At 42.1% G+C, this 27,852-nt stretch overlaps 1 protein-coding gene across 2 annotated transcripts in view; it reads right to left on the minus strand.

Annotated features, from left to right (window-relative positions):
• Window positions 1–27,852, minus strand: part of COL5A1 (collagen type V alpha 1 chain) — a 245,575-nt gene that overhangs the window by 171,203 nt on the left and 46,520 nt on the right. For both annotated transcript variants that reach the window (XM_050926980.1, XM_050926979.1), the window contains exons 2-4: window positions 17,607–17,774; window positions 8,947–9,160; window positions 8,117–8,279 (exon numbers count right to left, since the gene is read on the minus strand). In XM_050926980.1, the coding sequence (XP_050782937.1) occupies window positions 8,117–8,279; window positions 8,947–9,160; window positions 17,607–17,774 (545 nt within the window). The remainder of the gene's footprint in view (window positions 1–8,116; window positions 8,280–8,946; window positions 9,161–17,606; window positions 17,775–27,852) is intronic.

The raw sequence follows: 27,852 nt of genomic DNA on the forward strand, positions 1-27,852 counted from the left end.
GAGACATTTTCCCTCTGTAAGGCAATCCTGTATGTAAGCTGTCGCCAAGTGAGGCCAAATATTACATGTTTTGGCTTTGATTGGATTGACAACATTGCTTGGATTGTGGCACAAAAACCTCATCGTTAATCGTGCGCCTTTCCAGTGACAGACATTCAGATGGCTGTTGACATTTTCTAGGCACCACTGCAACTCTGAAAGAGCCTAACTTGGTGATTTAATCCATATGCTATGAGTACACCATTGCACCAGAAAGGCTCCCTTGAAATAACAATAGCGGATCAAGTGAAGAGAAACCCAACTATTAAAATAATGAATTACTAGGAGATCAGGGAGAGTTATAGATATGTTTAATAAAGAGGCCCCAAAAGAGGCTGGCTCAGAATGTTTTATTTTCCATCATTCCACCCCTTGTTATATACTTGGGACTTAAAATGTTGACTCCCCTCGCATTCCCTTAAAGGCTTTGCAGCAGAAGAGGTGAAATCAGAGTTGGCAGGACCAATAAAGCAAGTAGCCAGAGCTGTAAATTAGCTTCTTGCAGCAGTCTACTGAAGAAGTGAAAAATACACTGGAGTAGGGTTCTGTGGTTCATCCTAACAGAGAAATTTAGGTTAGTACATTTCTGATTAAAAAATAAAACCCCTCTACGGAGCCTCATATAAAACAAATAAGCAAGAGTTCAACCCAGTTTCCTTCAGCCCCCTGAATTAGGCCCAAATCCTGCAAAAATGTGTGTATATGCTCAATGTTATGCTTGGGAGTCTCTTTGGGTATGTCTCGACATCAATCTGCAGGTGTAAATTTCCACTTGAGATGACATACCCCCACTAGCTCCAACAGAGCTAGCACACTAAAAATAGCAGTGGGAGGAGCTCTCCATCCAAGTGCATGCCTAGTGTCTCAGATGGGATCATACTCGGGGCAGCGAGCCCTTCCCAACGCCTACGCTCTCACGTCTGCTCCTCTATTTTTACCGGGCTAGCTCGTTCTCCTCATGCTGGAATTTATGCCTCCCGCTCAAGTGCAGACATACCCTTTCAAATCAACGGTGCAACTGACGTACGTCAGGCTTTACAGGAACTGGGCCTTTGTTGCTGGACTTAAAAAGAAAAGTACCTTTCCCTACTGTGCTGCCTCTGTAATCACAATTTCCGTTCATATTCGTATGACAGATTGTGGCAAACAGGAACACAGAAGAGACACAAACTTTAGGGAAGCGTGGATCCAGATCTGACTACGATACAAACCCTGTAGCTGGGGCCCTGTTTATAAACCATATTTTCCCTCTGGAAAGTATCCAGAGATTCTCAGATTACAAATATAAATGATCTAACCGTCCTTTCCGCGCTGTGAGGATAGCAGTATTATTATTTTCCATTTGGGAAGACAGAGGCTCAGTGAAGTTTCATACTTGCTGAAGACCCAGTATTAGAGCTGGAACAATGAGGAGTCCTTGTGGCACCTTAGAGACTAACAAATTAAGCTTATGCCCAAATAAATGTGTTAGTCTCTAAGGTGCCACAAGGACTCCTCGTTGTTTTTGCTGATACAGACTAACACGGCTACCACTCTGAAACCTGTTAGAGCCAGGAGTAACACCATGGAGTCCTGAGTCTGTCTCATCCTCTAACCACTAAACCTTGTTTCCTATTAGATAGCCAATTACTCCTGTGAGCTTTCACAGCCCAGATTCCACAGCTCAGTTCGCTAGCGCGGGAAACCAAACCAAACCATCACATTAATTTAGTAGCCAGCTACCAGCCTGGCCAATTGGGGAGCAAAAATAATCCAGGTAAGCATCTTCAAATATGACACATCTCTCAAGTTTGAAATGTTAAAAATCCAGCATGAGTGAAGGGACTCTCGAGCAACCATGAATGCAGTGAGATTAAAGAAGGGATTATTAACTTTAGCAGTCATTTTTTTAAGTGTAAACAAAGCACAGGATTAAAGGTAAACTGGCGTTTCAGTGAGATAGCAGAATAGCACCTGAACAGCATCAAGGTTTCAGCTAAGAACACTGACATTTCTATTTTCTTTCATCTTGCTGCTCCCTGAAACATTCAACACCTTAAAGGCCCATCTGGCATCTTGCCCAGACTTTCTGGTTTAACCTGTCGCAAAAGGCCTTCCCATTATTTCTGATGTCTTGATAACACTAGCACTCTTAGAAAAAGTAAAATCAGGAAAAGGAATAAAAAGCACCTTCCTTTTAGTATCATCCACAAAACCAGCAGCACACCTCTCATCTCAGGACAAAGAGTTGGTATTAGCTAATGACAAACTTTCCCACTTGTTCCCACGCATCAGCCATTCACAATTTCCCTGCCTTGGCAGGGCAAGGTACGTAGATGCACAAAATCCTCTGACTTCTTGTGCACCTTGTTTGGCAGCCTGAGAGGGGAACGGTTGGTGTTACAGAGCCGACTAGACCAATGAGATACATTTAAAATATTCAGCTGGCCAGAATCAGTTCATTCTGTTTCTGGAGATGCCAACTGTAAAAGACATTAAGCCTAACAACAACATATACAGATGTAGGACTTTTCTGTGTACTAATGTTACCCACTAACTTCATTTAGCACTGAAACCTTGAGAACCGAACATTATGATCTACTCTAACAAGACAATGACAAAACAAGAAAAGCATGTTTAGTGGTTATAACACCACCATACTCTTTGTGGGAAAGCCCTACAAAATTTAATAGGTATGACCCCTATAGGATTCTATGAAATAGAACTTCTTTAGTACTCACAAGAAGTTACACCTTGCATAGTCACGTGGATCAGTGTAGTTGAATTACTAATCATGCAGTGTCATTAGAATCTTGTTCACCAAATTGAATAGCAAATTATATACTTCCTATAGGGGTCTTCTAAATAGCACGCTCTTGCAGGGATACAATTCTTTAATAAATTCTATAGACTGGTTCAAAAACAGCTAAACAAAGAAGATCATTTTCTTTTAAATTTTGTAGGACTTTTTCATAAGGCACTGCATGCTCTTTCTGCCTAATCTGATCCACTCCATTGATGGCCATGGTACTCGGGTTCCAATGCCATCCAGTGGCACATTTCATTCAGCAAGATCCTGAAGTGTACGGGCTTGGATCACTTCATCCACTTCTGTAATACAGTCACCTCTGGGAAGGAAACCTAGTACCATAAACCTTACAGAATAATGGGGAATAAACTTTATTTTCCTCCTAGGGTTTCCTGTTCTCCAAAAACTAAAATGACACGGTCCCTCAGCTTAGCTTAGATGATTTTCCAAAACACATGGCAAGTCTAACAAAAGAATCCCTCTGAGTAATGCCATCAGGGTGATCCTGGAGCATGCAACCCGTCGGTCAGCTGGGTAAGGTGAGAGCCTTGCCAATCCTTGGCTGGTCAAGTGAGGCAACATTCCAGCCAAATCCCTGCAGCCTGATGGGAAAGGAAGAGCCCGGAGAGGACATTGCCCTCCAGCGAACCCAGCAATGGCTGCTGCGGAAGGTGGAAATTCCTTGGCAACAGCACACACTTTCTGGGCTACACAAGCAACGGCACTGAGGACTTTGTTGCATAACATTCCATAGAAGTACAGTGGCACACAAAGCCAAGCTTCGCAGGCAAAACTCACACTGAAGTCCATGGCAGCCTTGTATGTGCAAAAAAAAGTAAAAACGGAATGAGGGCTTCTAGCATTGGCCCCGCGTGCACACAGTTATCCATGGTACATGCACAAATGCAGCATTTGAGAAAGCAGCATCAGCACCAAACATTGAATATTTGGCCAGATCTGAGTCCTCAAACATCAGAGTTTCTCCCTTTCCCCATAATCTGTGCACATAAAAAACAAAGACCAGAGCTGACAGGATTCCCTGAGGCCACGAAACTCCCATCATGCATGATGGCAGCTCACCAAGAAGGGAGATTGGGGTGCATCATGGGAAGTGTGGTCTGGCCAGGAAGCTCATTCCATTGACAGGAATCTGAACATGAGGCATCTGAACTACAACTACTGTGAGGACGCACAGCAGCATTTCTGAATAAAAATGTTTGGTTTTCAGCCAAAAAAATGGATTTTTCACAAAAAAGTCACAATTTTTTATGGGTTGGGGTGAAAGAGTGAATTCCAATAAACTCTGCTGTTAACCTGTGGCTCACAGAGGGATTTGCATCTAATAAAAAAGCATTGCATTTCTAATGTATGTAAAAAAAATTCTCCCTAGCAAACAAAACACCAGGGGAGCTAGAGGCAACGTGGCTTCTATTTTTCAGTATTACCGAAGCTACAGGAACATTGGTTACTATAGTTCAGGAGGAAAAACAGAAGCATTTATCTTGCTGCGTAAGCTATTTCTTTTCTCTCTCTCTCCCTCTCTCATGCAAGGTTCTTTGCTGTCTCATAACATCGTCCTCTCATTCCCAGCATGAGGCCAGCCACCACTTTCCAATCCCAGCGTGACAGCCTGTCCTGACATTTCTGAGCATTTGTAAATATCTGTTTTGAACAACCTTGCAGCACAAAACTTAACTTGTGTAACCTGGTTGTGAGCTTGGCCCCTTGTCAAGCCTACCCAGCATTCAGAGGGCTTTAGAGAGAGATCCACACAGCCTCGGAACTGATTGAATTTTAATGAGAGGAAGTCATTTTTCCACTGGAAGAATGCTGTGCTAGAGAAATATTGTGAAACTGCCCTAAACCAATTCGTTTGACATAGTATGTGATGGAAAGTCACCCTTTTCATAATACACTGCTCATGCTCCACTGTGCTTGTGACCCTTGTCCACCTCTGAGTTAAGTAATTTCAGCTTCCAAAACAAAAATCTATTCCAAGTTTGGTTCCTCCCGATGAAGACCCAGACGAGCACATGATATGAACTCCCTTAACTTTCAGCTCCCACTGAACCATGTTGAAACAAAGACAGCCTAGGCCCTAAGCCCTCCAAACGCTGCCATTCCCAGTTAACTGGGTCATTCCAAGTTCCCAGCGCAAACTACAAACTTGTAACAGCCACAAAACTCCACAGCTGTAGAAAACACCTAAAATCTACTATTAGGTCCCTGAGATTTGCAAAATTTACCTACAGGAGCTACAGAAGCTTCAGTCTCATTGTAACTGGTTTCAGGGCCCAGAAATTAGAAACTTTCTAGAAATATGTGATTTTTTTTAAATGATTCACATCTCTTTCCCATTGCCCCAAACCAGGGTTGCCTTCAGACATACTTTCTGCTTAGAGGTGCAGCTTGTGGGGGCGGGGGGGGGGATGACTGAAGGAAATTAGGTTACTGAGAAACGAAGGAAATTAGGTTACAGTCTGCCATCAGGGTGATCCTTCATGAAACCTTTTAATTACATTCGATTTATAGCTATTGGCATCTTGATGTTTTTGTGTGTGCATGTTGAAAATATCTTGCTTGCTAGGCAGAGAAGGCAAAAACGAAAAATAAACGAAAAGCATATATTGAGGGGAAGGCTTTTGTATTCTGATAAATTGTCGTCTTCTGCTATAATAATAGTTCTGGGCTTCTCTGTGTCTGCAATCATTTGGTACATGTATATTGCAATCCGTGCCGGCACCATCGAAACAGCCTCCTTTGCTGTTGGCTAAGTGGAGCACTGGGTCTGTTTGTCCCATGAATCTGCTCCAATCAAGGCCACTTCATTACCACTGTTGGCACTAATGTCTGACACCCTGTGAAAGGCTGATAGCGGAATTGGCAATGCTTTGCCAGCTGCAAAAATGTACGCGCTTGTTGTTTAGTAAGGTGGCTGTGAAGTCTTATTTCCAGCTGACAATTAAAGCCAGACTGTTTGGAGATATGTCAAGCTTTTGGGACAGTAAAGAAAACCTCATGACTTCAGTCCTATTCATCTTCTGTTGTGCACAGTTTCATATCAACACCAGACAGCCCATAGATTGACTACCATGGAGGATCCCATTACAGTTTAATGAGAAATGAAACAGAATATGCAATTCCACCCATGAGCCCTTTTCACCAGGCTACTTCACAGGTGGGTTTTTTGTTGGTCTGTCGGGTGTGGTTTTGTTTTGTTTTGTTTTATAACAATGGAGGAGATGTCTTTTTGAATGGCTAAAAAAGATCCTATAAAAATGTGAGCTTCTTACCTAACTTGGATAAGACTCTGATTTCTTTAAGAGGATCTACTAGGTGCACAGGGCCAGGTCTCCAGTAAAGTTCTCTGCTTTATATAACAAATCTGCTGAAATGCAGCATTCAGTCTGGTTACTGACTTTTTCTGGAAGCACATCAACGCTTTAGAAAAACAACTTCAGTGCCCATTAAATCCAGCTTTTACTTTCCCCTTTAATTTTTAATCTTCCCAGGAAATGTCTCTTCATTTAATGCAGTTAGAGATACAGTCATAACCCTCTTCTAGCTGAGTTCTAGTGATGTTGGGTCAAAGCATTTTTGCACTGTTTACAGCAGACCTTCCAAATGTAAGTAACATTAAACAGCCATAGGACGTTCTTTCCAAGTTACAGATAGCACAGTGCTGACTAGAGGTGACTTCACTGAACCATAATTATTCATATTGTTGCAGGAACCTTGCACGCAATGCTCAATTTGCTCCATGAAGCGCACTCAACTCCAGCTCCAAACAAATGCAATAAACTAATGAAGGATGAGCTGCAAAACGTAATGGGCCTAATTCTGCATCCACCTACAAAAAGCTTTGCTCCATTGACTTCAATAGCGTTACTTTTTATTTATACTTGTGCAAATGAGAATCCAATACTCCTGGACATATACAGACAAAAGAGTAAACAGGATCTCTGAAACTGCAGCTTGACTGAGGTTTATTGTGATGTTCACATATCAGTCTAGCTGCCGAACTATGGAAAGAATCACAGATCTCCTTCTCCCCCATATCTGACTAAACTCCTAAACTGCCTCTGTCACAACCTTGAATAGCAAATACTCAGAGGCCTATTCCGCAGATGAAGAATTGTTTACAGAAACCACTGGGCCAATGATTTCAAACTTCTAATAGTACTAAGAGAAAGCCACTCTCTGCTTGTGGACACTTTGTGACTGGAAAAAGAGGCAGCACTTTGCTGAAATTCTTCATGAATTATTCACCCAACTTTACCTAGCATTTTCCTATGCGACGGCTGTGGGCGGGAAGGGAGGCACCCACTCAGTCTGGCGATGCAACAGCTTTGTTGTGTCTTAGGGCACGAGATCAGGGTTCAAGGCCATGCCCATGGAAGTGGTAGCACCTCTCCCTAGCCAGGCCTTATAGTCTTGAGAGCAGCACTGTGCTAAGCAAGGAATTGCCTTCCTCAGCCTTCACTTCCAAGCCACAGCAAACAACACAAAGCAGGAATGAATGGAAACCTCACTGTTATTAAGGTCAGAGCCCTGACCCACACACTAGGGCAAACTAAGGTCCTGAAATTGCAGAAACACAGACTCCTTATTTGTATTCTTGACCAGAATCAAAGAAAGGGAAGGACAGCTTGATTTAAATGACACCGACAAGCAAGGGGAAAGGTCCCCAGAACCCATTTCAAATGGCTAAAATGGGACTCTATAAAATGTGATGATTCTCAGCCAAGTGGGATAAGATTCTGATTTTAAAAGAAGCCACTCTATCAACTGGCCCAGACAGTACGTTTATAGGCTTTACACTACTGAACTCTGCTTAAACATTGCATTCAGCCTAGCTGCTGAGTTTCAAATGCATGCACTGCTTGAGAAAGACCCTCCAGTGCCAGTTAAATCCCGATTTTACCTTCCACAGGATCATATGAACGTGAAAGCCAGATTCAGAGGCAGTTTAATTTAAAACAAACAAACTCTCTAAGAGCCAGATTTATCAGTGTTACTCTATTGGAATCGGCTAATTTACCCATCTGGCCCACAATTCTAATCACTATTAAAATAGACATTATATCCAATAAATAACGTCCTACCCTGGATTTAACAATTAGGCTTAAAACAAACAAACAAACAAACAAACAAACAAACAAACCAAGCCCCATGATGAATCCCAGCAATGAGCTTTATAAACCATTTATCAATCAGAACAGCAGGTCAAAGGCTTTGTACTGCATCTCCCTCTCACCCCTAGGCCACTGCTTACGTTCTGTGTCTTACCTCAAAGACTTCCTCATCCAGTATCCTGGTTCCAAACACAATGATGCCGTTCACGTCAATGATGGGGTGCTCACTTCTGTCCAAGAACTTAGATACCTTCTTTTTACAGTCCAAAATCAGAGTGACGTTTTTCTTCTGTACACTGATGGCTATTCTATGCCACCTGTGAAATAACACAGCCCATGAGCTAGTGAAAGAGAGCCTTCTGCTTTTATTAATGAGCCAACTGTTTAGAACAAGTAGTTGATCATGAAAGGATGTTGATATAAAACTATGGGCCAATCATTGTCCCCAAATGGAGTGAAATTCACTGACAGGCAGAGGGCTGGTAAAAGGTCCATGCATCATTTAAATCCCCAAAAGAGGAATTCACAAGGCTGGGGCAACAGGTAGGACCACTTGACTCCTAATCCCTCAGAGTGGGAGTCTCCCCTGCACAGTTGTGGGGCACATTGGGGGGAGAAGTGGAGCCCCAATTTTCCCCTCATCCCCCTCTTCCGTCCTCCTTAAGCCCAACACCGGGTGATTTGCATGGACCTTAAGTGTCACACAGGTTTGTGTAAGCCCTTTGCACAGGGGGAATGTCATCCCTATAGCCACAAGTCCCCACTGACCTGAAGTGACTCATATTTCACTAATGTTCAAAGGGTTTTTGCACACCTGTTTATATGGCAGAATGGAAGAGCTCAGTTAGCTGAGACAGAGCACTGGTAAAATATATACATAGGATATACATCTAATACACACTTAGGTATTCATATAGATTCTCATACAGACTGATGATTGCTTTTATCGTGCACCACGTTCTCAATACATGACACTGCACTCACTTGCCATCTGATAGGTTAATGCCTCGAAAAAGAGGATAGTCTTCTGGGCCTGGCTTCCCGGTATGGTCTTCGTACAGGAATACAGGAGATCTACCAATCTCCATGCCAATCTGCTGGATCCCTTGCTCATTGTAAATGGAGATCAAGAAGGACTGACTTCCTTTCTTGGCTTTTACAGTGGACAGAATGGAGAAGTCCTCAGGAAAGGCCGAAGCTGAAGTGGAAAGGCAAAGGGGTTAGTTGTTCTTTTGGATGTGATGGTGTGCATGCAATTCATACATTCTGCAACCCGGTGAACAGAGGAGAAACTACCAGCGATTGCGCCTCCTTCCAAGATTTGTCCATATTAACAATCCCCAAACTGCTGCCCATGGCAGAAAGTTATGTCAGTGCTACCTGCGGACAGGGACAATGCATCCTACAGGAATGTGCCCGGCAGCTCCATTACCAGTAATAAGACACTTTATAAAACAACAAAGTGTTGTGTACGGATACCACCGCAACACCACAATTCTAACTCGATAATGGAGCAGTACAATGGCTTCAGACAACATGGAGCTACAAAGGTCTTTGCAGGGTAGGGAAGGGAGGGATATGTCTGAAGGCTCAATTCCTCCACCTAATCACACAGCAAATTGTGATTAGGAGCCATTATGTGATTAAGCTAGGGAGAACAGACAGCAAGTGTGAAAAATCGGGATGGGAGTAATAGGCACCTATATAAGACAAAGCTCCAAATATCGGGACTGTCCCTATAAAATCAGGACATCTGGTCCGCTTAGATTAAGACCAGGGAGACGATAGCAGAAAATTTGGTGAAAAGCAGTTCCCATGGAAAAGAGTTTTCTATTCTAAGGGCTCAGTCAGTCTTCCAGTTCAGCGGTCAACCTTGCTAGGGATCATTCATTAATGATCAATGAGCCCTTTTAGGTCTTTACCATTGAAACTACAACCATGCCACGTTCCAACTCCCATGCTAAGCAGAGGAGGGCCTCAATGTTGCTGGATGGGAGACCTCCAATGGGACACTAAGATGCTGCTGCTGCAAGCGATGGGTATAAATCTGTAGTGTTTAGGCCACTTCGTTCCATGGTATGCCCTGGAACTTCTTAGGGGACAAGATATGCTGTGCCACAGGGTCTAGAGATGCTGGAAACTCAGGGATTATTTTTATAAAAATGTCCCCTGTTAAGTAGACACATGCAATGTATTAGGCGCTATGCTGTTTTGCTGGGGCTTTTTTAGTCAGTTTTTGTCTATTTAGGCAAGAACAGAGCCTTCTGTGGCTTTGGCTCACCGCATTAGCATGGGCAGCAAAAATCTAAAAGCAAAAATAAATCCGACAATAAAATGGAGACTTTGGTTTGACTGAGCTTTGAAAAGCACGTGGCAAAGACGGCTTCTCATACCAATCGTCCACAGCGATACCTTGGCCCATGTCCTCCTTCACATGGGGATTAAAGTGTGATTAGAGTCAGGAAAGCAAGCACAATGATATTGTGGGATCCTGTCTTTATTCTTGCAATGCCCATGTTGTAATTAAGCCCTGAAAACAGGGCTTCACTGGCGTGGTGCATAGGCTCGATCCAGTCATTTGGACAGGGGTGCGTTCCATCCTCAGAGACTGCAGATCAGTTGAACCCAAGGCTGCAAGGCAGCACATGAGAGCTTTCTAACTGCCAGAGCTGTATACGCCTCCTGGCATCTGAAACCGCAGCTGGTTTGGTTTTCTGCCTCTCCCTCCATCAGCAGCACTGCAGATTCCAGAGATTAATCCAAATGACAAAACCCACGTCCATCTCTGAAAATTAATTCCTCCAATATGCAGGGGGTGTGAATTACTAACTAAAGGAGGGGTCGGGAGGGGGCACTTCTTTAGCTTATTATAGAGAAATGTGTGTATTTCTGTGGTCTTAATATGTTGTATTCTAAACATATAACAACACTTGCAAGGGTATCTGTCCCTCGGGCTAAGGCCTTCAAAGAAGGACATAATTGTCCTCTTGCGCTTATCCACTGAGGAAATCTTAAGCGCAGGAGTGCCAGAATGGAACAGGGCGTTGCTGCGATGGGTCATGTGTGCGATGTGAACATCTCTGTGTGGTGCCTGGCAGTGTGTGGGGAAGTAATAGCCCTGTGGTGAATTTTTTAAACTGTAAATTCACAGCTATCTAAACCACAAAAATGTTAACCCAAGTGTCCAGCAACTTCACACAGGTTTCCCGCCCTACTGCAGGCTTTTCTTAAAGGATGCCCCAGGGCTGAATGAGGGATTTGACCTAGTTAGGCTACAGTGGGCCTTATTCAAAGTGTGGGGAGTGTATCAGACCACAGCAGGACTTGCTGAACACAGAGGCAAGGAAGTCATAAGAAAGAGACTGTCAGATAATTGTCTCCACTGTCCTGGGGAATTTGCATCTGCCAGATCCTTTGCATCAAACTCCTTTCTTTCATTCATTCATTTTCATTTCCTTTAGCACCTAAAATCCACTCTAGGTACTCAGCTGTAATCAGAGAACAAATGAGAAAGCAGAAAGCCACCAAATTCACATAGAACGCCTGGAACATAGAAAAACAATTACTGTCCTGCAAGGTGTGAAATGAAATTCAGCCCCCAGGCAGAGGTCTACCCCATGCACTTAAATGGTCCTGTTCAGCACAGGAGTGTCACCAAGTCCACCAAGCTGGTGACTTCACTGGAACAAGGGCAGTTTATTCCAGCTGAGGGTCTGGCTCATCTTATGAACTTCAATCCTTTTGGTAATACCATCTGCAAGTGGATACCACTGATCAGAATTCTGAAAAGTAACTCAACAAAGAATATGGGGCCAGATTCTCAGCTGATGTAAAGGGGTGCAGCGGCATTGAAATCAAGGGGGTTGCACCCAATTTACACCAGCTGTGGATATGGACCAGGACACAGTTTTCCCTAAAAGTACTGAGATGTAATAAGGAAGCTGTTTCCCTGCACTGTTACGCTGGTTTTATGCCAACCTAACCCCAGTGACTTTAATGAATTTACACTAGTGTAAAACCACTGTTACAGAGTGGAGAACTAAGCCCAGTGCTTAATCCTCGTCCCTACACTTATGTTAGCCAAGACATGGTCCCAGAAATGAAGGTATGTGATAACTGTGCCTGCCCTAGGATGAATTGTGCCATCTCTTTCCTTCTGCCTGTATACTCATATCACTGCCATTTCAAATCAAATGCAGACATTTTCCTGGTTACAATTATGGAGAACAATTTGAGGTCTTTTATGTAAAATACTTCACATCCAAAATGATCCATAAAAATGGAGAATTTCATTATGAACCCTCCGTACAGAACTTTTCAACCTCAATGACTTGCCAAATCATTAAAACGCTGCTTTTAATTTATTGTTTTATTATTATTAAAATGTCTCCATGGCAATGTGTTTCTCAACTCAAATAATCATAACTGATAAATTATGGCTGACATGACTCTGTTATTGCTCTGTTACCCTAGCAAAGTAACAATGCATTTCCTGTCATGGTTAGAAATGATCCAGGCTATCCAATGATATGTGGAGGGGGTTCCGTTCAGAATGCAATAAAACTAATAACAAAATAGCACATAGGATGTGATCCAAATTCTATTGCAATAAATGGAAAGACACCCATTGACTTCAATAGGCTTTGGGTCAAGCCTTTATACACCATTCTACATTTTCAACAATGTTCGTGCTGAACGGTGTTGAGCACCCATTTCTCCAATCAAGGGAATTACACCAATAATGAATTTTGCCCATTGTATCAATATCCCCTCAAGGTTGAGTGCCACTCTAGCTCAAATCATTATAAACTGCTTTTGGCAGCACGCTTGTGAGTTAACTAAATATTAATGTCCCCATTTTACAGATTTCATACCACCCAAGGCAAACGCAGGTAACCATTTTCTAACTAAACAGGTCCCACTCTCTCAAAATGATTATCCAACCCCCCTTAGGTGATATGGTCACCTGCTCCAATTGCCCACCAACTGCCCTGCGAGGATCATCTTAGACATTGACCTAATGAAAGCAGGATGGAAAAATGGATGCTCCTCAGCCCCAAAAGGCCTAAAACCCAATGGCTGTACAGCATCAACAGACACCTGTCCCTCATAGGCACCTTACCGCATAACATGCCAGATTTGGCATGGGACAGAACATCATGGAGGTGCATAAAGCATTTGGTGGCCTCTGTGCTGTCCAAGCGACAGCATGAGAACTAACCATTTACAGATGGGGCAGTGTCCATTGAAATATCCCTGATCTTCAGCGGCTCTTTTCAAAGGCCATCGAAGGGGGAAGGAGTATGGTATGGGCACAAACGAGGCACAGATTATTCCTCTGCACTCAGCCATCTCTGTGCCAAAACAATTAGCTGCAAGTGAGTAGCTCGGAGACAGCATCTTCGGCATGCTCTGGCATTTCATTTTCCGGGAACAGAACAGATCCACATTCCACCACGGCAGCTTGACTTTTGGAACAAGGCATAATGGGTCTGTGAATGCCTGTTAGGGTGCTGTGACTCCACCTAACAGCCACGTCCCGTGATCCCATAGGTTGTCCCTTAACACTAGTGCACGGGCACTGAAAAGAGACCGGGTGGCTGTAAAGACTGAACAGTGGAGATTCTCTCTTTTCTCCCTCTCCCTATCCTTCATGATATCTGTGTCAAATGCAGTCCATTAACGAAGAGAAACATCTTTTTACAACCACCAGACTCGAGTCTGTGGAGTAGGACTGGGTTCTTTCCTTCTCAAAAGTCATGGTCAGTAATTAAGGCAAAATTAGACCTTTAAGTGACACTTGTTCAACCTTATTGTCTTCTACATATAGCCTCAGTGATACCTGGGCAGTTCCCCAAAGGAGTCTGCAGAGGTGTAACTAACTGCAGCCTAGTAAAGAACTCTGCTGATGAGCTGGGAAGGAAGGAAAGCATGCTCATTTTCTCTTAGCCATGCTGGTTTTGTGGGGTTTAATAGATTAAAAAGCAGTCAGAACTCATTCTGTGTCACCAGAATCATCAGATCCAACTCTAGATACCCACAAATATCAGATCTGTTGCATAAGAAGGTACCATTTTTATAGTTACTTTTCAGAGCAGAATGGTTATTTAAAGGCCCAATTTAGTCCTTTGCTATTAGTGCATCTGAGGGGACCCTGATTTTTCTGGTGTGGTTCATTTTCCTCCTAGAGGAAATGTCCTGGCTATAATCTAGGATGCTTCACCCTTAAACATACATGCACAAATAATGCAGAGAACATTAATTATGCAACAGGAATGCAAATTACTGCATTTTCGTTGCTGCTATTGAAAGACAATGTCTTCCTCTTCTTTCTTGCCCTTGCATGAGGTTGGAAGAACATGATTTTGCAAGGAAGCTGAAGAACTTATTTTGGGAGCTCAGGAAAGATCATCTTGGCAGATTTCCTCTCTTTCGTGGGTTTAAAAACACAAATGCACTTTAAAAAAAAATCTGCTTTGTTGGCTGTAACTACAGAAGCAGAACGGAAAGCCCATAAAATGACCATCTTAAAAAAAACACAAACTTCTAATTAGCACAAAATATTACCTGTTTGCCTACAGCCCTTTATAGCGGGAGGGGAAAGCTATGTTTTAAAGGTTTTTACCCACACCCACCCACTTCGTAACATTAAATCACAAAAAAAAAACAACCACATTTCCCGTGGTAAATTGCTCTACAATTATTCATTATCTTTATATTTCCTCTTATTCATTTGCTGGGGGCACCTAAAGTCTCATCTAGTTATGGGGCAGTATTGAGACAACGCTTATATCAGAGGGAAATGCTGGCATGGAGTCATGGTGCTCTGGATCAGCATCCAGGAGACCCAGTTCTTAACCTCGCTTTCCCAGCAACAGACAAAAGGAAGCCTTTGGAGAGAGAGATGGGGACGTTAGTATGTCACTGAGTGGGAGCCCTACAAGTGACTGAAGAGTTGCTTTGGTGGATGCCAAGGAAATACCCATCCAGGTCTTATCAGAGCTAAAAAGGATGGCGAATGAAAAACAAGAATGAGAGGAGGGTAGGTGAAAAGAGATTATAGTGTGGTAGGGTGTCATAAACAGATTGTTAAGGGTTAATGTCTCTTGTACCTGTAAAGGGTTACAAGCAGGGAACTGGACACCTGACCAGAAGACCAATCAGAAGACAAGCTACTTTTAAATTTGGGTGGAGGGAAGTTTTTGTGTGTGTTCTTTGTCCGTTGTGTGTTCTTCTCTCGGAGGGTCTGACAGAGACCAGACATTACTACAGGCTCTCTAAGTTTCTTTCCAAATAGTAAGTAAAAACAGGCGGTTTAGGCTTTTTGATTGTTTTACTCTATTTGCAGTTGTGGATCTGGCTGGTTAGCTTTTATATGTGTAGTTGCTGGGAATATTTTGATTTGTATTGGTACTAGGGGGAAAGTCTCTTTCTGATGTCTGTAAGCTATAGGACCCTGTAATATTTACATCTTGAAGTTACAGAGATAATTCTTTACTTTTTCCTTTCTTTTATTAAAAGATTTCTTTTTAGAGAACCTGACTGATTTTTTTTTCTTGTCTCCCTTGTTTTATTCCAGGGGATTGGGATAACTCACCAGGATGGGTGGGGGAGACGGGAGGGGGAGAGATAGAATCTCTCTCTGTTTTCCTTAAATCTGTTTGCCTCTTTGTGGAAGGGAAGGGAGATGCTTCTCTGTATGGTGATTTAGAGGTTGGACCAGTATCTCTCAGGATAGCTCAGGGAGGGAAATTCTGGGAGGGGGAAAGGTGGGGGAATGGTTTATTTCTCCTTGTTTTAAGAACCCAAGGGATTTGGGTTCTTGGGGTCCCCAGGGAAGGTTGGGGAGGTCAGAGTGCCCCAAAATACTATATTTTGGGGTGGTGGCAGTGCTATCAGATCTAAGCTGGTAATTAAGCTTAGAGAATTCAGGTGCTAGTATCTCATTTTCTGAACTCTAAGGTTCAGATCTGAGAGGGAATTCTATGACATAGGGCAATATAAAGGACTCTACCAGGATCTCAAACTCTCTCCTTGGGACAAGAGAAAATTGTATTAACAGGCTAGAAGGTTCATTATTCAATCCTTTTGCTGCATTGGCCATATGCATTCACTGCCCAGAAGATCCTATCCACCTGCTTAAGCCCAGAGTCGCTGAAAGTGCCACTTGAATTGCACAGCATGGAAACCTATGAAAGCCAAAACCCACTGTGCAGGGGTTAGAGCAAGCTATTATGCACACTAGAAAAACGTCCTTTGAATGTGGCTCTTGGATACAATGTCCACAGCCAGGGAAAACATTTTACATTATTCCAGACTGGTGATGACACTGCATTTCTTGGCTTGAAAATATTTAGGCTTGGAAGAATTCAATTTTATAAGTAAATGTGGATAAACATCCGTTCCACCATACACACACAAATCTATAAAAAAGTATTTCCATCAATAATCGAAATTTACAGATATGCAAAGTAACAAAAATACTGCTCGAGAACTTATTAGGGTTTGATTTAAGGATATTAACTTTGCATATTTTGACATGAGATGTTGACATGGTGTTTTAATGGTTATACAGCTTTAACTTTTTGAATTTCAATGTCTACTTTCATAATTTATGGTCTGAGCTCCCGACCCCGCATCCCGTCCCCATAGGCCCTGCAACTCTGATTTTGGCACTCATCCATGGCTCTGACAATTAGCCTCTGACTCCACTTCTGACCCTGGGCTCCAACTCCTGGCTACCAGCTCCTGCTCTGATCATCAGGCACGACTCCTGCTCCACTATGCGTACCATGCACGTCCCGGACACATGAGACAGGAGTTCAATTCCCTGTTCCACCGCAGGCTTCCTATATGAACTTAGGAAGTTTTAGGCACTTGCTCTCTCCGTGCCTCCACTTCCCACGTGTAGAATGTGAATACTAGCACTTCCCTCACTCGTGTGGGTGTTAGGGGGATAAAAACATGGCTGTGAGGCACTCAGATACTAAAGTAAATTGGGCCATATAAGTACTTTAGCTAGACAGTTTCAGCCCTAATTTATTAGTCCATTTAAAGCAAGGACCGCAGCTCTCAGTTTACAGACATTTTTGCTTTTTAAATGTAATGCTTCATCACCTAATGCAAAATTAAAAATGTGTCTGTAGTGTAGCTGGTTTTTAATAAGCACCCTGCTACTCACTGGATTTATGGGGGCTAATGCTATTTTCTTTCTATAATAAGATTCTGATAAATATTTAAATATTTCTTCCAATAAGAACTGGGACTCATGGGAGGTGTTCTGATTTAATGTTTGCGCCTTCCAAGTCTCTATTCACAACTGGATACCAGCCTGTGATAATGAGAAACACCAGCTTGTTAGCGGACATGGGAACAGATGTAATTAGCCAGTGTTCGCATGTTCGCTGGATGATGTACCACCCCATTCAGATGAAGTGGGGAAAAAATGAGTGTAGCTATTTTAACATTATTAGATGATTAGGCAGTTCATATCTCCCCCAAAGAGTAGACTATTAGTAGACTATTTCCCTTCCAGACACACACAAAATGAAAAAAGCATGCAGTGTTTCAAGTGCAATTCTAGAACGTGGAGGAAAAGTTCAGATATTTTCGTAGGCAGTCCCAAATCAAAAGGTTTCACTTACCAGGATATAACTGCTTTGTTGGTGCACTAAGTTGAGCATCTTTTGTTACTCGAAAAGCAACATCTGCGCCTTTTGAAGATTTTCTGCTTGTGCAAAACCCTGTTGTTTTAGTGATACCGTCAGGTAAATTATGAAAATCTAATACCTTCAAGAGATCTGCAGGTTCAGCTGCAAGAAGAAAAGAGGAGAAACCAGAATTAGTAGGCAAAAGTATCGGTTTTTGCCAAGATCCATTATAATAATACTAATCATCAATAATCGTTTTAAACCAGAACAGTTTTTTTTTCTAATAAATGAATAGCAAATACATTGCTAATGCCATCTTCAAAATTAGAACAACAAGGAATAGTTTAGACACTTATACATCTATAAGAATGGCATTTACATTCATGCTAGTTAGGATAATGGGCTTATCAATAATCAGATTATCAATAATCAGGCTTCAGGGTATTAACTGGTCGCAGTAGAGAAGAGTTCTGGTCAGGTACTATAGAACCTAAGGAGCTGTTTGCACTGTACATCTGTGGTATCACTCGGATGCATATTCTGTGCATCTTCAAATCTGAAGACAAATTGCTCCCAATGTCAGCTTGAAGCTGGATGCCAAATGGCTAGAATAATCTCTACAGCCCTGGTCCAACTGAGTGACTCATCCCTCCAGGGCTAACTCCTCCCCAGTTCATCTCTCTCCTTGCCAAAACCTCTGCCCTCCCCTCCAGGAACAGAGCACAGGAACCCCCAGAGGTTCCAACCATCATTCTCTTTCCTAGAATGACGTATTTGTCTTCCCACTGCTATAACTTAGCACCCAACAAAACCAGCATAAGAATGGCCATACTAGGTCAGACCAAAGGTCCGTCTAGCTAGTATTGTTTCTTCCAACAGTGGCCAATGCCAGGTGCCCCAGAGGGAATGAACAGAACAGGTAATCATCAAATGATCCATTCCCTGTCGCCCATTCTCAGCTTCTGGCAAACAGAGGCTAGGGACATTATCTCTGCCCATCCTGGCTAATAGCCATTGATTGGCCTATCCTCCATGAAGTTATCTAGTTATTTTTTGAACTCAGTTATAATCTTGCAACCGTAGCCTGAAAACGTCTATGGATGCTACCATACCGAGCACAATTGCTTACATTTAGCAATAACTGTAACGCTAGAGCTGTGCACATTTCTGTAACAACTTAAACTACGCAAAACTCAAGAGTTTTTGATTTGGTTAAGAAACCTGACACTCAAGCCAGGTTTGTCCAGGCCTGCAAAGCTTTTGGTTTTGAGTTAGTCAGGTGAGGCAAAACTTGGGTTCAGATGAAGATTTTAGTTAAATTTTATAAAACTGAAATATGTGTACACAGAGTTTTGACAACCTTCTAGTGGTCTTTTTAAGTATAGTACAAGAAATGCTTGTTGGATTGACTACATTACCCAGAATCCTTACCCAGGAGTTGGGTGTGTCATAAGGAGTTGGGTGTGTCATTCCTTTTTTCATAAGGAAAAAAGAGGTAACGTCAGCAGCAAGTCTCAGGTTCTTGATCCTTTTTTATAAGCTAATAAAAATCCCTTATGTGTACAAATGTACTGCAAGTAAAAAAGACTTGCAGAAAGCAATGCAAACTGAAAGCACAATGGGTGGAAATTTCAAATGTGCACAACACCGGCATAATTTCACTCCAGTTGAAGTCAATGGCATTACTCTCATTGCTTTCAATGACAGCAGTTAGGTAAATGCTGAGCGCTCTTGAAAATCCTGCCCCATGCTTTGTACAGCTCCAAAGGAAACACTCCAGACAGTGAGTTTGGGGTGGTAGTAGCAATACTGTACATTTTCAGTGTCTGAAGGCAATTGAATTTCAGCTTTGTGTCTGACCACACACCTGAGTCAAACACACCACAAAATTCACTCTCTTAATCAGGTCTCACCACAGGTCCTACAGTAATGACATGCCCTGACCTCTGCACATCAATCCCCTCTGGCTACTATTATACAAATTATTGTAATTAATAGAAAAGATCTGAGTATTACAAGACAAGAAATGTCCAATTACTGTCCATGCCGGAAAAACTCATTTCTTGCTTCTCTCCACCCCCAGCACGGAGCCTGCCACTTGAATTGTGAATTCAGAGAAAACTATGCAGATCAGGCACCTGTGCTGGCAGGGGAGGCAGACTGCAGCAGGTGCACGTATTGTGCAAAAAGCATAAAGGACAATGGGAGAAAGGCTGTCTTATTTCAATATAAACAGCCTGAAGCATGATCTTCAGTGGAATTCACTGCCTATAGTCTTGTATGCAATAATGCATCAGAATAAGCAATGGAATCATTCCTGCTAACAATATGAAGCAAAAGGTGTAATGCCCGGCGGGCCTTTTTACTATATCTCATTAGGATCACATCCTTATTAGCATTTGCTTTAGCTAAAAACCTTGAAAAATCACTAATGGAAGGATTCGATATTACACTCAGAGCCATCCGTCCTAGCTAATTGGGGGTTAGTTTGCATCCAGATGTTAAACCTCTAAAACACCAGTGACATAGCATGCATGGTGCATACCATTAACTGGCTGATCTGGTATTTTTCACATCAACAGCAGAGATGGCAAATTAGATTAACCAAAACAGACCGTAAACATTTACAACAAATTATTGTGAATTTTGACCCAGTACTCTGAACCAAGAGCTGTCAAAAAGACGAACCACTCAACTCAGCAACGATTTGGCACCACCCAGAGCAATCTCTGCTTGAAAAGCCTCATTTAGCCTTGCCAAGACAGTATATTTCAGTTTTATTCTCACAGCAAATTATTTTCCCAGAGGAAATATTTTATTCAACCTTCAAGGACGCAATCAAATATCAGATAGCTCGCTTGATATTGACATCCTCAGCAATGACCTCTAGCAAACTGGCATCCAGCATCCACAGACATTTTGAAACAGTGTTGCAGTGTGATATATGTGGCTGAGAGTGCCAACTTGTTATTAGCTCAGGGAACAATCCAATGATAATACAATCACTACCAGCAGCCAGATGCGTGATAGCTCCTTTTCTGGAAGAGGACAGATCTTCCAACATTAGTGACACAGAGAAATAAAGTAAGGGAAATCCTTTCAAATGGGGAAAGAGAGAGAGAATAAGCCTTATCTCAGGATCAAGCTATTTCATAATCTGTGATTACCACCACTTTGAGAATTTGAACAAAATAAATACACAGATAATGATAAGAGATTGACAAATAGGTCTTTTAAATGGAACGTATACCAGTTGTGAATGAATAAGATAAGCTAATACTTACAGACTACATAAACAGTTTAATAATTTTTTCATTCCCAGACAGAAATTAGACCCCTACGTTTCTGGTATCAGAGGTTATACATATAAATTATGTCTGTGCGTCAGAGTAGTATACAAATTGAAAATGACAAAATGACAAATAAATAGAAAACTCCCACACCCTCTTCCTCCTTTCAGAAATAAATAAATTAAAGGGGGTGGAAATCACATATTATTTGAAGCTTACATGTATAAGTCATTTATAAAGGGTTAATTCATGACAACATTTAAAAAAAATAATTTAATCAACTGTTATAGATTATTTATAGAGGCCAACCAGTTGCTTATAACATATAGGTAGCCTATAACACCAAGTTTATTTGCCAGTCTATGACACCTTTTCTACAGATGTGGTTATAACCATCTGTATAACACATCCTTCTCCTGCCTCTAGTATGCTTAATATCTAATAATCATTTACTAATTCTGTCTAAAACTATTGACAAATAGACCCTTAATGTACAGTACACTAGAAAAAAATCCCTTTAGGGTTTTTCATCACCTGAAAATATTATTCCACCAGTTTCTGCTGTATCCAAGACTGGAATGCCATGAAAGCATCTAAAACTGTGACGAGTACTTAACAAATGCCTAAATTAGTTGGAGGGATAAAGAATGGTGGGAGGTACCTTATACTGTTTCAGAATACAGACATTTCCCATTAGGAGTCATCTTCATTAAGCTAGAAATATTTTGAAATATCCATGAGCTCCTGGTATTTTTGAGGATGTAAAAGAGAAAAGCCTAAAAAAAACATGCACAGAAAAGCACATCTACCATATGTAGTGTTCTTAGCAGTAGAGCAGAGGTAGCACTTGGCTGTAATGAATATAAAGTGGATTCTTTTTCTGCTGGACACCCAGACAGACCCTGTGGCTCTTTCTGCTTCTCTACTAACTTCCCAGACTGACTAGGGAAAACAATTTGTGTGCTGCGCTGCCCAGAAAAGTCAGCAGCAGACGGGCTGATACATCATCAGCAACGGATTTGAAATGGCTGCAAAATAATAGATCCTCTAAAAGCCCATCTGGAGCGAGTGTAAATATCTCTAAAAGGTGCCATTACCTCCAGTGAGAACAAGTCATCTCCAGGAGCGGAACTGGAGACAGGATGTTTTCACTGTGATTTCTTAATTAATCCACTGGCCTAAATGTCTGGGTTTCCTGCTAGGAACAATTCTGTCTGCAGACTCTAAAGAGACTGCAGGACTTTAGGACAGTGAGTGCAGTCTAGTAGGTAGGACAGTAGACTTGGTGTCAGGAGACCCAGGTTCTGTTCCCAGCTTTTCCTGCAACCTGTTGCATGACCTAGGGTAAGTCACCTCTCTGACACCAGCTGTCTATTCAGCGCAGGGCTTGTCTTTCACTATGTGTTTGTACAGCACCTAGCACAAAGGGACTTGCATTTCAGCTGTGGTCATAGTACTAACAAGAGTCTTAGAGTCATCTCTTAATCAAAACAACATCCAGCATCCAATAATTCAAGTAACACCGATTTCCATGATATGTTGGCCAGTTTGGTAACTTGAATATTACAGCAAATGGAAAGTGCAAACTGACAATTCATTAACACCTTTTCCCTGCTGTGTACATTTTTAAAGGGACTCATATGTGGCAATCCCAGGGTTTGAATATAGCATATCTGGTTCTCCAGTGTGCATAAAAAGGTGATTGGCTCAGATGGATATCTGCTTTTCTATCCTCATCTATAAAATGGAGATGCTAAAACTTACCCACCTCAGAAGATTGTTGTGAGGCTCAAATCATTTATGTTTGCAAGGCCCTAGGTGCCAATCGTTATTCCTATAAATTGTGAAGGAGACTTGCTATGCCAGAGAACATCGCACCAATCATTCTTGCTAATGCTATGGGTTGTATTAAAAGAGCTTCCAGTGGCTGTAATATGGGAGAAGCAGACCCTCCTCAAAAAGATTCCAGTCGAAGTAGACAAGCCAGAGCAAGGGTGGGAAAAAAACAGGATTAAGCCCACTTCACAATTGGGGGATTGGGACGTGGAAGATGAAGTGACTTGCCAAAGTCGTACAAGGAGTCTTTAGCACTCAGATCTCTCCATCCAGAGCTTTAACCATAAGACCATCCTTCCTTTTAATTGCCTATGAAAATGATGCTACCAATGAGAAGCAGTGTCTGGAGTAAACGAAAGGTTCTGTAACCTGCCATCATGATTGTTTTCATCAAAAGTTCACGCTTGCTGCCTATTTGCTAGGAGCGCATGCACCAACATGAATTTTCATCACCCGGAAAGCATTCAAGGATACTGGACCATTACTAGATAAAATCAAATATAACAAGAAAGCGAGGCCATGGGCACCACTTGAAGTTAAACATGACATGTGCCTTTGACATGCTGATCAAAAATGGATTTCCTTTGAAACAGAGACCATGAAAATTCCCTTTGGCTGAGTTTTGAATACCATCGTTTTGGGATGAGTTAACTATGCACAGACATCTGTTCATCATTCAGTGAGAACATCAAGTCCCCCAATAGTTAATGAGCTCTACATAATTGTATTATTATGTATGTTACAGCAATGAGGTTCCAACCGAGATAAAGGGCTCTACTGTGGTAGGTGCTGTATATAAATTGAGCGACAGACTGTACTTGCACCAACACCAAAGGTAAAATCAAGCCCATGAATTTTCAGTCAGGTATAGTTCCTAGCTAGGGCCAAGACTCTTACAAGAATTACTGTATGGTTTAAACATGCCTCTCCTTGCACCCATAAAGCTTACAGTACCATCTTACATCCTAGGTAGCTTCCAAAGGATGTCACTGTACAGCATCTTTGTTCCCCCTGGGTTACTGTATAAGAGAGACAGCAGAACCCATAACGGGAACCTAAGATCTTCTATTTCTGGTGAAACCTTATTAATTTGGAGGTTTGAGTTACTATGTAGAATTGCTGGCCGTAGGAGAGAGGTGCATCCTTCACAATTCATGTGGGCACCAGGGGAAATCATTTTGGTGCCAGGTTTGGGATCCCTGCTGATGGGCCAGAGATCTATGATCTTATCCAGGGCACTGGGTAGTGGGAAAAACACTCTTAGTCCTTCACAAAGGGCAAGTAATACCATCCTGCAGCCCAGCCTGAGCAGCTGTGGGAGGATGCTGTTTTCAAGGATGGCGGTTCCTCACCGATCCTCAGGAATGCATTGTAGCCAAGAGCTCTGAAGAGCAGCACCATTTTAAGCTCTTCAGCATAGAACGAGAGCCTTGTGTTATACGCTGCCTGCAATCAGTGCTGCTTTACAAATAAGATTTAATACGCCACTCTGCAACAAACCCATTGGAGACCCCTCTGAAAGATTAAAGGATGTTTCCATGTTCAATGCACAAACCCAGCACAGAATATTGAACACGTGCTTTGGCGTTTTGGGGGATTGGGTTCCAAAGGAACCGAGGGAGGGACTGGAGTCCAGTGACTGGTAACAGCAGTTAATGAAACCCCTTACTGATGTCTGGTGTGTGAGGACCAGCCTGAATCTCCAACAGAACAGGTCAGTCAGTACACTGTCCTCTCCTCTTGTCTAGCAGGGACCTTCCATGTGGATTCCCATTGAATACCAGGAACTGGGCTCCTGAATTGAAGATATTGTCTCTCCATAGGAGTTAAAAATATTTAAGGGGCAGGACTGAGCAGTATTAAATATGAAAGGTCAGAAACTATTCCTAGGATAGCACTTCTCCGCTCTGAGAAACAAACCGATTTATTTTATTTTTAATATTTTGTCTTTTTATTACAAACAACAGCATTAGGACTTCCTCTGTATTACAGCATGTGTTTTGCACCATACAAAAGTAGTCAGTGAAAAGAGGAAAAAAAACTTACCCCTTGTATTTTCAGGTTCAAAAGTTCAAAGTGTGACTAAAAATAATGGAACAAAAATTGCCTTTGGTGTAACTCCACTGACTCCAATAGCTACACCAGGGTCCAGAGATGTATGGTGACTGGAACCATATAACCCAATTCAATTCTGTTGCAGTTCCCTTTGTTCTCGGCTTGCAGTAATATCTGAAAGCAGCACACGGTGGAGGAAATTCCAGCCATACTGAGAGGCAGCAGGAGGGCCTATGGACTATTTGCATGTCACTCAATCCCTTGAAATAAGGCTTAATGCAGGGGTTCTCAAACTAGGGGTCGGAATCCCTCAGGGGGTCGTGAGGTTATTATCTGGGGGGGTCACAAGCTGTCATCCTCCATCCCAAACCCCGCTTTGCTCCAGCATTTATAATGGTGTTAAATATATAAAAAAGTGTTTTTAATTTATTACGGTGATCGCACTCAGAGCTTGCTATGTGAAAGGGGTCACCGGTACAAAAGTTTGAGAACCACTGGCCTAATGCTGCCTCTCTGCACAGAGGTGATTTTCACCCAGATACGGCATCTTTCAACATCAGCAAACCAATAATTTTATTTCACTGGGCTTTTGGGGCCCTCTGTAAACAAAACTGAGAAACCCAAAAGCAGCCCATGGCAAAATCTGCGATGGAACCAGAGACAGCAGGATAGGGACTGGACTGAATCAAAACTGACTTGATAGTGTATTTCTTACATTCATGGCACTGAGACTGGCCTTGATTTTCGAAGTGAATTAGCTACTGCCTTCTAAATGTTCTCTTTTTTTTTTCATTGCATTTTCATTAATAACATTACTATGCAACATTAAACACAAGATCATCCTTTCCATCAAGATGCAGCAAGACTGGCCAACAAAACTGACAACCCAGCTTTGGCCCTAAAATCTACCCGTTTTCGTAAGTACTTTAAAAGAGCGGTAAACATACCCAGATCATGCTAGAGGATGCAAAGAGCAGAAATAGATCCAGATTCTTTACTTTCTTAAATCAGTATAAATCAGGAGTAACTGTACTGAATGCTGAGGGAGTTACACTGGTTTTGGTTTAAAAACAGGCGCGAATGAGAGAAGAATCATTGTTATGATTATTACTTATATTATGGTAGCGTTTTTCAGGGTCCAGCTGAGATCGTTGTACTAGATGCTGTAGAGACAAGCCTGCACCAAAGAACTGCTAGAGGGGGCAGACAAAGGAAGTATTATTTCCCTATTTTTACTTAGGGGGAAATCAGGCAAAGAGAGACTGAATGACTTGCCCAAGTTCACACTGTGGCAGAGGTAGGAATCAAACAACTTTTCCAAGTCCCAGGCCAGGGCCTTAACCACAAGGCCAACCTTCCTGAGTTAATTAGGGCTCTAATTGGTTAATTACTTGCTAAAACTGGGGTTAGCAGGAGCTACTATTAAATTAGTAACTCCACTCTTCGGGTTGCAGACACACAAATGCATACAATGCCCTTTTTTAACAAGATTCTTTAAGAAAATCAAGCAGTGTTGATGCCAAACGTTATTGGAGCGGAGTCCTTTGACTTCTGGGCTGGTGGTCTGAACACAAACTCCAGCCAAAATGCAAGCAGTTTGCATTACCTGCCCCACCCCGGCGGACAGTAATCCCCTGTAATATTGCAAAACCACCAGATGCGACTTAGTAGCAATGCTTCACAGCTGATCACAAAAGAGCCTATAATGAACTATAAAGGAAACCAAAGTATCATTAAAGTCTGAAGGTGAAAATTGGAACATTATGAATTCACACAACTAGATGTAAACACTGCTCCCAACACATCTGGGTTGTTAATACCAACCTTTCCCCCTCCTTGACTGTACTGTAAATATAATTTTAGGCAAGGAAAACGTAATTCTGATCTTTCTGGACATATGCAATAACAAGGGATTTTTTCATTGGCATTACACATTGGAAGTCAAGGAGCAAAATATAGACTAAAACTCTAACAGAACCCAGGTTTAGCTATGACAGTGGATGCCATTCAGTTAGCTGCACACATCTAGCTGTGCTCAGATAAATGCAGGTCTGTGCACGTAACAAGGGGACAAGGAGTAAGATATTAACAGTATATTCAATGCTGATGATTCTACTCTGAGTCTGAACCTAGTCAATTGTTATTATTCATTTCTATTACAGTAGCACCTAGGAGCCCCAGTCACTAACTTCTCTGTGCCAGGTGCTGTACAAAACACAGAACAAAAAGACAGTCCCTGCCCCAAGCAGTTTACAATCTAAAAATCGGTGCAGTTAGATTTGAAGTCAGTGGGAGCTTTGCCAAAGTAAGAACTGAGGAAAAGCTGTGTTAGGACTTCAAGATTTGATTCAATGGCTTTCATCACTGTTCATTTATCGCGAGAGACATAGCACAGGGATGTGCAGTCTAGGTGAGGCTAGTGATAGATGCTGATTCAATCTATCCAGCTCTCTGGCATCTGCAAATCTGTGCTGGAAATCTTGGGAGAAAAGACCTTCCTAATCCTAGGACACCTGTGCTGCTTCCCCTCTTCGCCCAACTTTTTGGGCCCAGACACAGCCTAGAAGCACAATGACCATTTGTGTACATGAAAAATAATAGGGGTAAATAGTCATTGAAATGCATGTTGGTTCTCAAAACAGGTTCAGTTCAAGTTCAGGGGGAAGCCTGAATGAGCACACAGATTCAAATTTCATCCACGCATCTCAGCTAAACACAGCTCTCTCTAGGCCTGATTCTGATCTCACCTACATCAATGTAACAGCATTGACTTCAGTGGAGCCACTCCTGGTTTATGTTAGTGTAACTGAAATCAGAACTGGACTGTCCAATTTATTTTATCTTTATTTGCTGAAGCATCTTATCTTATGCCCCGTTTCACTTGTAATAATCTCTCTTCTCACTGCATTTGAGGTAGGGTGACCAGACAGAAAATGTGAAAAATCGGGACAGAGGGTGGGGGATAATAGGAGCCAATATAAGAAAAAGACCCAAAAATCAGGACCGTCCCTATAATATCGGGACATCTGGTCACCCTAATTTGAGGAAACTGTGTGGCA

Source organism: Gopherus flavomarginatus, chromosome 17, assembly GCF_025201925.1.
Source record: "Gopherus flavomarginatus isolate rGopFla2 chromosome 17, rGopFla2.mat.asm, whole genome shotgun sequence".
NCBI lineage: Eukaryota > Metazoa > Chordata > Testudines > Testudinidae > Gopherus > Gopherus flavomarginatus.